Source organism: Pteronotus mesoamericanus, unplaced genomic scaffold (genome assembly GCF_021234165.1).
Source record: "Pteronotus mesoamericanus isolate MK-2021 breed Mesoamerican mustached bat unplaced genomic scaffold, CSHL_Meso_final contig_2, whole genome shotgun sequence".
Lineage (NCBI taxonomy): Eukaryota > Metazoa > Chordata > Mammalia > Chiroptera > Mormoopidae > Pteronotus > Pteronotus mesoamericanus.
In genome coordinates, this window is record NW_026555084.1 from 14,687,324 (window position 1) to 14,697,463 (window position 10,140).

Here is a 10,140-nt window from a genome sequence, read left to right on the forward strand (position 1 = left end):
CTGGAAGGGCCTCAGCTGTGCAGAAATGGCGCGGGCTCTGCCAGGAGGTAGCAAGCCCCTTCTCAGAAAGTGTGCAAGCCGAGGCGGCAGGCCGCTGGTGGGAGTGTGGTTGGAGGAATTGGTGGCTGGGAGCGGGGAAGCGGGCTGCTCAGTCACTTTCTTATGTTCCCCACAGAGTCCTGGAGGCTCTGTGGGCCCCTCGGAGGCTGCTCTGATGAGAGGCAGGAGGTAGCCACATGGGCACAGCTGTCCCATCCTCCAGAAAATGCCCCACTTCCAGGATCTGGAGCCAGACCGACTAGGCTCCAATACTTTCTAGATCTGGGACTTGGGACATGTTTTTAAAAACCGCCCTGTGCCCCTGCTTCCTCCTCCTTTATAAAGGGATAGCAGTCTGCCTGCTTCATAGGGCTGAAGTGAATGGGTGGAATGATGAACGTACCTAAGGTGCTTAGCCCAGGGCTGGGCACTCAGTAAATACTCAATCACTCTAGCTGTTATTTTCACTGTCACTGTATTGGTTTCCACAGGACTTTGAAACCTACTGTACTACCTCATCTTTAAGTCTTCAAAATTTTTGTTTATTTAGACTCCACAAAAAATGACCACAAGGGGCCTCAGTGAGACCAGATTACGTCACTTGGCTCCACCTTCGTCTTGCAGAGCCAGTGGACCTCGGGTTACAAAAAAACTCGAGGTCACGTGCTCTGTGTGGCCAGAGTGTCAGCCAGACAGGAAGCTGAGATGGGCACCAACCTGAACTGTTTACAGACTGGGGAGGGTCTGCCCAGAAGGCCTCCGTCTGGGCCCGCCCTTTGGCGTGACTGGAAAAAACTCGCTGCCTTGCACCCAAGTGGAGAGAGGACCTGCCGTCCTTTGTGGAATCCGCCAGGGGACGTCAATCTCAAAAGTGGGGTGCAGCTGAGACCCCTTTCTTTCACAACTTCCCCACAAGTGGGCCAGCCCCTCCAGGAAGCACGTTCAATTCCTGTGTGTCTGATTTTTGCTTCGAGCTCTGTAGTAGCAGATGTAGACCGCGCCCATCCCTTCCCTTCTGTGAGGAACTGCGGGAAGAGTAGGTTCGCCTCTGGGAACAGAAGATGTATAACAGGATTTTGCTGCGGGGCCTCAGCCTCTGCCCAAGGCAGCCTTACTAGCGCCGCAGCAGCCTGGGATGAAGGCCATGCCAGCCACATTGGCCAAGGGGTCCAGCCTGAAGCTGCCAGTCCCTCCGCCCCACCGCTGGAGGTTTGTGGTGTTGGAGGCCCGGATTGGGGTGGCTGTCCTTGCCTGGGCAGCTCTTTGCACGAATCTTGGACATAAATCAAATGGAAGATTCTGTGACTGGTGTTTTTATGTCCCAACGAGTGTCCCCATCCCAGTCAATCCTTGTTGCCCTCTGTGCCTTTCCGCCAGTCTCCCGAGAGCATCACCATCAGCCTTGGCTGATACCCCTGGGGTCCTGCTCAGGACCCCCGGGAGAGTGGGGCATCCAGGGGAAGTGGGAGGAGCCTGGGCTGGGAGCCGGGTGAGCTGGGTCTCAATTCCAGTCCTGCGTGTCACTCATCAGGAGACACTGCAAGGCCTGGGCCTTTCTGGGTGTCTCAGTTTCCTTGCTGGCAAATGAAACACCTCACCTCGGCCCTAGCCTCCTCGGAGAATTATGGAAGGTGGGGAATGAGAATAGATGTTCTGTAAACTCCAGACGCTGAGTGAGAGAAGCAGAGTGGGCCTATGCAGAAACCAAAAAGGGGGCCCGAAGCACTCCCTTCATGTCTTTTTTTCCTCCCTCCCCCGGCCCTTTTGAGGAAGCACCACAGTAGGCTCAGCTGCTGCAGAAAGGCCTTTACTGGGCAAACGGACGAGTCTCAGGCCAGTGGGTCAGGGTGAGGGGTGAGGGCACATCCTCCGAAGTAGCAGGGATGGCATCCCTGCCTGCGGGCTGCAGCCTGAATGCACTAAGGGCTGGCCCTTCAGACAGGCTCAGGGGAGGTCCGCCACAAGGGCTTCGGGCCCCTCCTTCATGGAGACGCCACTCCTGGCGTAAGAATGTGGCCCTTGCGCTCACGTCTGCCTTGGCTGCTCAGGGAACACTATGGGGTGGGGCAGGGGGCTTGGGAGGACCCTTCAGGAAGGAGAGAGGCTGGACAGTGGCAGATCCAGAAACTTCTGGGCACTTCAGTGGTGGTATTTAGAGGCAGTGGGAGATGCTGGCCCCAAAGCTGAGGTCCAGATAGAGCAGAATTGGATCTAGAGCTGGTTTTTCTTTTGGGCTCTGCTGAAAGTGAACTGTTATCACTGGAGCAGAGAACTGGAGAGAAAAGGGTATTCTCGCCCTCTCCACAGCACACAGCTGTGGGCACACATTGGTACACGTTCCTGGGCATTCAGGTAGACACACACAGCTGTACACTTGGGTGCATTCACACACACCTGTAGGCATGTGGGCAGACACCCACGTGCACAGCAATACACATAATTATATGCACACTTTTGTGTCGGGCTGGGGCCTTGTATAACAGGACAGGGTCTATGGTGGGAGTGTGGCGTGGCTGGAGAAATGGATTCCTTCCCGAACAAGAGTCCCTCCCCAGCCCTGCGTGGTGGATGTGGGCGGGGCAGGCCTCAATTACTTCCCACTGAGCTCTAGGGCTGTCTTTTGCTTCAGGTAAGCCAGGATGTCCATCTTGACGTTGCTGACCGTGGTCCGGTGGTACCAGCGCATGATGGGTTTACCATCTGGCCCCACCAGGAACTTCTCAAAGTTCCAGCGGATGTCATGGGTCTTCATGGGTTCCCAGAAGAGGCGTCTAGGTGAGCCCAGGAGCTCCGAGGTGGGAGGACAGGAATTCTGGAACAGGGATGAGTAATGTTAACCCTGCCTCAGGCCCCTCCCACCTTCCTCCCTGGGGCAAGAGAACAGCCTGATGCAGAGAAAAGAGCACCAGTTTGGGAGGTCAAAGACGATCTCAGAACCGTCTTTGGCTTTAGCAGATTGTAAGACCTTTAACTTGTCCCTTCTGGGGCCTGAGCCTTGTTTGTAAAATGGGCTGATGAGATTCTAGGGTGTGAAAAGCTCTCTAGTTGGAATGCTAGATGATAAGATATTCCTGATAGCCCAAGAACGGGGCAGGGTGGCACAGGCCTCGTCTCTGCCTGACCGGAGCCCAGAGCGGCTTTGGCCCTGTCCAGAGCCAGTGGTAGCTAGGTAGAGCCACTCCCACAACGGTGGCTGCGCACTCACCTTCAGGAACGTGTAGATCTTCTGCTCTTTCTCTCCGTTCACATCTCCTTTTTCAAAGAGTTGGAAATTGGGGACAAAGCCCCCACCTGGTCGGACATGCCTACGAGGAATGTTCTTAGGTGGGTCCCATGGTGATGGATGGGCACAGGGCTCAGAAATGAAAGGAAGGAGCGGAACAGGGCAGGGGGTGTTGGGAATCTAGGTTGGATTCTGTAGGGGGCAGTGGGAACCGGTGAATACTGAATGTGCATAGGTGTAAGGTGGGTCTGCAGCCTCTCCAGTTTGGTACCTTGTCAGTGACCCCTCCCCCTATGTGCACCCCCCTCCTCCCATAATGCACTCACAACCAGTCATTCCCGTCCCTGTCCCTCTCCTCTCCCCTCTTCCCCTGATCACTAATGAGGTTCCTGGAGAGGGAGAGGAGTTCTTGGGAGCTGATGCAAGAGATGCCTGGGCTGGGACCTGGGGTTGGCTGTGCTGGAGGAGCTTTCTCTGGACACACGGAGCACTCACTTGAGGGAAGGTAGGATCTCCGAGTTCTCTCCTGGCTCCTGTTGTCCGAATTGGTTGCTGGGGAAGCCCAGAATGACCAGACCAAATGGTGCAAGCTCTTCCTGTAGTGCATTCAGTTCTGGGCCGGGGGAGAGAGCAGAGACCGGACAGCCTGGCAACGAGCCCTGCCTCATCACACCGCCACCTGCTTGCCCAGGGCACAGCTGAAATCACTGAGGCCTGACGGGGGGCTCGCCAGGGGTCACTCAGTGAATGTGTCAGTGCTGGGGTCCGAGTCCCATCCTCCCGACTCTAAGCCGGATGGGTTGGAGGTGTGAGGGGGAAAGAAAGGTAACGTAAGCTAGTCACCTGGCCATGGCAAAAGTCCCCCACCTGGGCCAGGCTCCTTAAGGACTCAGGATTGAGTTTCCTGGAGCAAAAACTATCCATCCCTGGGAGAAGGCAGAGGGCTTCCCTGGGGTTGGGTGAGGCCCTCGCGGCCCTCCCGGACTCGGAATTCAGGGATCCGAGGGAGGCCCCGGCCCAGCTCCCTCAGTGGCCCCTGGCCTCCTGTACAAGGCCAGTACCCAACCCAGCTCCCGCACAAACGCGCTGCTCTATCCCAGGGGCCTGACAGAAGCACTGTAGACAGAGCGCCCCTGACCACTGGGACCTCCAGCCGCTGTCGCTCTGCTTGCAGGAATTCGCCTGTAATTGCCAGGCAGGATGTTCAGATTGCCTTTGTCTCCTGCCAGCCCCTCGCCGCGACCCAGCAGCCCACTGTGCTCAGCTTGGGGGTGGTGTCCTTCATGATCCCTCTTTACCCTGCCCCAGCTAAAAGGAAAGGAGGGGGGACACTAGAGATCACCAAGCCCCCGTGAAAGGGCCTCAACCCTATTGCCTGCTTTCCAGACGAGCCGAGAAGCGCCGAGGGCGATGGGCTGAGGGCAGGTGAGGAGCTCTCAGCAAGACGAAGCTACCAATTCTTACTCCAGGGAAAGGACACTGGACACAAACCCAGTCTCCTCCATCCCTCTGCTTTTAGGGCAGGTGCGGTGACCGGGGATGAAAAAGGAAAACAGGGAACCTTCTAGAACGTTTCCGAGGCAATCAAATCTCAGGCTTAGATCACCATCTTCACAAAACCATGGAACACAGAACTGGGGACACATGGTTTGGAACCTCATGACCATGGTCACCCCTTCCCCCTTGCACCAGAAAAGCACCTGTGATTGAAATATTCCCAACTCTGCAGCCTCCAAATAAAGCAGGGGAGGCGGGGTGGGCTCTTACCAACGTACTGGCCCGTCAGGCCTCAGTAGCTGGCCACGTTGACGAAGAGGACGTATTTGCCAGCATACTGCTTGAAGGGGATGTACTCCTCCCCGTTGAGGGTGAGGGCTCCGTACTCGAAGATGGTGCCACTCACGTCAGGATAGCAGTCCGTCTGCAACAGACCCAGCGCCAGGGAGCGGTTAGAGCTGGAAGGGAACTGGGATATCTCCATTTCAAAGATCAGGAGAGATGCCAAGACACCTCCAAGCTTTGGAACTAGACTGGAACCAAGGGTTCCTTGTGCCAGGGAATGATTATGGAAGAACTTAGCATGCTGCTGAGCGCTATGGAAGCCTAGAGAATGACTTATTGTAATCATTACCTCACAGCACATGTCGATTTATAAATATTTACCAGGTCCCGAGGGAGACTGCCCTGGTGCCGGTGGTTGTGTTACTGGATGGGCTGAGGGAGGAGACTGGGTGGGTGGCTGTTGTAACAACCCAGGCAAGTGATGGCGAGGGCCTGAACTAGACCATTGTAAGGGAAGACCTGAGCAGAGAGAAGTAAGTGGAGGGATGGACAGGGGTGATTCAGAGATTCCAAACCTGGAGGACTGGAAAGCTGAGGCTGTCGTTACAGGGATGTGGGAGTGGGCGCCAGGATTGGGGACAGACCTGCCATGAGGATGAAGGGCAAAGAACAGCGGCTCACATTTATTAGACGTCCCTGCGAGTGAGCAGTTGGGGTGACGACCCTCGTGCCTTCCTCTCTGCCCAACTGCTGCTCCATGACAAGTAGGGACAGAGCCATGGACTGCGAGTCAGTGGACCTGGATTCCATGTCCAGCTCTGCCACTCACTCACTCCCTGTGTGGTCCGGGACTGGCCCTTTCTCTTCTCTGGCCCTCCATTTCCTCTTTTATAAAATGAGAACCTTGAACTGGACCAGCTATTCTCAGCCACGATGGCTTGAGAGCGTTACATCAGCGGGATTACTGCTAGCCAGCGGGAGATTGCGTTTGACTCCGCTCCGCTCCTCCTTCTTTTCCGGCCCAGATTACAAAAATCTGCCTCTGCTCCAGAAAGGGCGTCGTGGCAATAATGACACAGTCAGCAGGTGGGCTGGTCGTGATGGGAAAGAAAAGAATTTGCCGCTATTGTATCAGGTAATCTCTAAGGTGCTTCCTGGCCCTGACTACCTATGAGAGGTGGGAAGGCAAACTAACCGAGAAAGATGAAGACAGGTGATTGGAGTTTCAGAAGCAAATCCACACCCTCTCTTCCCATCAGTCCTAGAAGACTTGCTGTCAAGGTGAGGTACCTCCTTCGCTCAAACGGGTGAAGGGAACCATCTGGACTGGCAGGGCGTGGCTCCCGGAGGGTGAAGAAAAGCCAGCTCTGCCTTGAAGATGCCACAGGCCTGTTGAGCCAGGTGAGGCAGGGATCCTCCATCCCCTGAGAGCCGCAAGCTCTCTTGGCTTTGGTACAAATTCCCTGCTTTACATGAGTCTAATATTCCACACTCCATGACTTGGTGGATGCTAACGGCAGGCCTCAGACCAAAGCCCAGCGTTCCTCCAGCCCCTGGGCCTCCGTGGCCCCAGCTGCGGTCAGTTCCACTTCAAAACACAAACAGCAAAGGGCACAATGACCATAGCCCAGCTGGTCACAGAGGCCCAGCAGCCGGAAGGCAAGGCCTCCCTGCACACCTCTCCGCCTCCTCCACCCTGCCCTGACTGGAAAACACACTCTGGGAAATGGAGAGGGAAAAAAGCCAAGAGGTTGTCCAAATAATGAAAGCTCATAAACAACAGGCAGATCCACTCTGGGCGTAGTAGCGGGGGTGGGGGCGGGGCAATGGGCGTCTCCTCTGTTTAGCTTTTAGTCTTTGCTGGCTGTGTAGCCCTGGGCAAGTCACTTTTACTCTCTGAGCCTCTCCAAAATGGCTGTGAGAATCTGTTGGCAGGTCACACTGTGCTGAAAGCCTCTCCGAAAGATATCCCCACATCAAGGGATAGTGATTATTCTGCCCGCAGCAAGGGCAAAGGGCCTTGTTGTTCCCACATTATTGTCTAGATGGCAGGGTGTCCCCAGCAGGAGGGACCAGACCAACGCGGGGGGTGGGGGTGGGTGTCAGAGGGTAGCCCAGGGTCAGGGAAGCCATGGCTTGCACTCACCACTGCAGCCCAGTTCTCATGTGAGCCCCTGTCCCTCGTCTGGGCCCCTGGAACCCCAGAGCCCTGCACCTTCCACGGGGGAGGCCAGACCAGAGGAGACGGAGGGAAGAGGCAGCGGGGGTGCCTCGATCCTCCCCTACCCTTGCCAGACGAGGCAGGAGAGTTCTGATGGGGAGAGCGGGAGGCGGGTGGGGGCTCCGCCAGGACCCCGGCTGGCTGGGGCTGCTGGGCTTGTGGCTTTCTCCTCTCCCATCTCACCACCCCCATCAATGCAGTGCTATGTAAGGATAACTTGACTGAGGGCAGGAGACCTGACCCCTGGGCCTGGCCGTGCCTCTGTGCCTGCTCCTCTCCCCGCTCCTCCATTAGGAGATGGGGTCAGATTCAGTGCTGTCTTGAGGGCCCTTCAGCTCCGTCAGCCTCTGGTTCCATGATTCTCTCTGCCTGGTTTAGTCACCTAGAAACCAGCGGTTACTAGGATCCTGTGCACGTCAGCAGTTGTTACTGTCTCCAGCATCTGCACAGCCCTTTCGTAGAGCTAGGACAGGGAGTCCGGGCAGCCTTAAGCTGGCCTGCAGCAGGGGCACAGCAAGGAAAGGAGAATTCCCTTTGTCCTCCAGCCCATGCCTTTATTGGGAGGAGGCAAACATCTCTTTGGGGCCATCACCTTCGGTCTATCCCATGCTCCACATGCCCCACCTCTTGGCCCTGGGGTGGGGGTAGGGTAAGCAGTTGAGTCCTAGAACCATTAGCCAACAAGTCCTAGCGAGTAGCATCTGATATAATCATACCTCACCCTGAGACTTTTCTAGACCATACCCACCCTGTTCTCTCTGAACCCCCTATTCCTTCCCAGAGTTCTGCAGAGAACACACAGCTATGGCACTGTTCTTGGGGTGCGTGTTGTTACTTCCAGCCTCCCTGAGGGAGGGCCCAATCTTCCCTTCTCTGGCTCTCCCCAAACTGAGGGTATAGGTCTGACTCCATGGTGCTGACCTGCCGGTGGTCTGTTCCCACCTCACTCCACACCCTAATCTTGAAATCAGTCCCATTCCTGCTCTGGAAAATGCCACTTCAGTCGGAGATTATGAACAGGTCTGGATACAAAGGAGGAGGCTTGACAGCCATCTAGTCTAGGCTGACTCCAAGGATGGACACACTGAATGGGGTTTCAGCTGAGGACAGGATAGGGGATAGAAGCAGACAGAAGGAACCCTGTGCTTGTAATGGGCTTCCTGAGCAGTGGATAAGATTTTGGAAACAGAATCATAGACTCTTAAGATCTCAGAATAAAGATGTAGAAGATACTAGAAACCCAGAGGATCAGAGCTTCCCTGCAGCTTACACAAGCATGGGGTGCATGTGTGTGTGTGTGTGTGTGAGAGAGAGAGAGAGAGAGAGAGAGTGTGTGTGTGAGAGAGAGTGAGAGTGTGTGTGTAGGTTGGAGACGGAAAGCTCTCTCTTTGGGTCTTTGCCCAGCTTCTGCCTCCCTATCCTGGGGAAGAGGGGAAGTCTACAGGGCCTGCCTTGGCATACACGATCCACGGAGATAGGCGTGCTGGGTCATCCTGGCCTAGCTAAGGGTCACACAACTGGCTGGGGAGAGACCGAGGCGCAGGAACATTCTGCTCTCCTGCTGAGCCGGCGTCCCCAGCTTGCTCCGACTACCAGGTGTGCTCAGGCCAGTGTGGGCAGCAGGTGGTGGGTGGGGAGGCTGCCCCAGAGCAGGAACCCCTTCAGGGAACAGTGTGTGGATTTTGCAGCTTCTCCAAGCCTCCCTGCTGAAATCATCAGCTCCCTTGGGCCACTGTCCCCCCCGCCCCCCATACACCTCCTGAGGGTGGATAAACAGGCCTCGAAAGGAGCAGGGACCTAGTCAGGGTCCTGGATGCAGTGCAGTGTTCTTTCCGTCACAGATGTCTGCTTCTTCTACCAATGCCCCAAATCCAAGTGCATTTCTACCTGCGTTTCTTCTTGAGCTAGAAGAACCCCCAAGGCAGTTCTTCAAAACAGCACCCCCCACCCCAGCTGCAATTATCCCTCCCTTGCTCCTGGGGCCTGTCAGTCTCCCTGGGAACCTCGCTGCCAACCAGGTGCCCAGGCTCTAGGCCCTTTTCTGTGGCCGCACCCCCTTCAGGTCTGACTGGAGGGCAGTAGCTCGGGTTCAGAGGTGGCATGGATGTAGCAAGGCGACCCTGAGATAGCCTGGGGGAAGAAACTGCAAACTCGGGGAGAGGGACTCTGCTCCCCTCTTCACTCTGCCCACCCTGGGCACCCACGTCTCCCACATATGGAACTGCGAGGAGACCGATGGTCTGGGGTGCGGGTCCCCCCGCACGAGAGGGAAGCAACCGGAGTATAGGGCATCCCTCTCACCTAGGTGTCGCCCTCCTTGGGGGGAGCCCAGGAAGAGGGGTGCCTCGCCACCGAGGATTGGACGCCTGCGGGCTATACGCGTTCCTCGGCCCCCCACCCCGAAGGCTCACTCACCTTCGACTTCTCCTGCCCCCGGCTCGGCGGGACGAAGCCGGCCAGGAGCAGGGACAAAAGGCACGATGCCCGGAGCAGCCGGGCCATGGCGGGCTGGAGGACGTCTCGGGCTCGCGCCTGAGACGCTGTCCGATCCCGGGCCACCGTCCGACTGAGGTGTCCGGCGCTCTCAGCCACCTTTCAAGCCCTCAGTGATGACCAATCCGCGGCCGGCCCGGAGTCCTTGTAGCCAATCGCAGGACGGCTGGCGTTTCAGGGGCGGGCACGATTTAACCTCGTCTCCCCCTCCCCGAGCTCGGGGCGACAGTGACGTAAGCAAGTCTGGGCAAAGAGGTGGGGAGTCGGGTCCTCGTGCACCTGGAAGGCACCCCCCCCCCTTCTTTTGGCTCTCAAGTGCAGGAGGAGACAGGCACAGCGCCCTCCAGCACAGCCAGCGCTCTAGACAGCACCGAAGAACTGA

General features: G+C 56.7%; 2 protein-coding genes across 9 annotated transcripts in view; one reads left to right on the forward strand and one right to left on the reverse strand.

Annotated features, from left to right (window-relative positions):
- TNIP1 (TNFAIP3 interacting protein 1) overlaps positions 1 to 1,839 on the forward strand; it is a 41,617-nt gene extending 39,778 nt beyond the window's left edge. For 6 of the 8 annotated variants that reach the window (XM_054568158.1, XM_054568164.1, XM_054568157.1 and 3 more), the window contains one exon: positions 590 to 1,839. In XM_054568158.1, the coding sequence (XP_054424133.1) occupies positions 590 to 624 (35 nt within the window). In that variant the 3' untranslated portion in view covers positions 625 to 1,839. Of the gene's footprint in view, positions 1 to 530 lie in introns of all 8 variants that reach the window. The other 2 variants (XM_054568160.1, XM_054568162.1) reach the window with 1 other exon arrangement.
- GPX3 (glutathione peroxidase 3) lies at positions 1,831 to 9,851 on the reverse strand. The gene is made up of 5 exons (XM_054568165.1): positions 9,681 to 9,851; positions 5,030 to 5,183; positions 3,758 to 3,875; positions 3,245 to 3,344; positions 1,831 to 2,851 (listed from the first exon to the last, which is right to left on the reverse strand). The coding sequence occupies exons 1-5, from the start codon at positions 9,765 to 9,767 to the stop codon at positions 2,630 to 2,632; spliced, it is 681 nt and encodes a 226-aa protein (XP_054424140.1). The 5' UTR covers positions 9,768 to 9,851; the 3' UTR covers positions 1,831 to 2,629.
- Between the last annotated feature and the right edge of the window lie 289 nt (positions 9,852 to 10,140).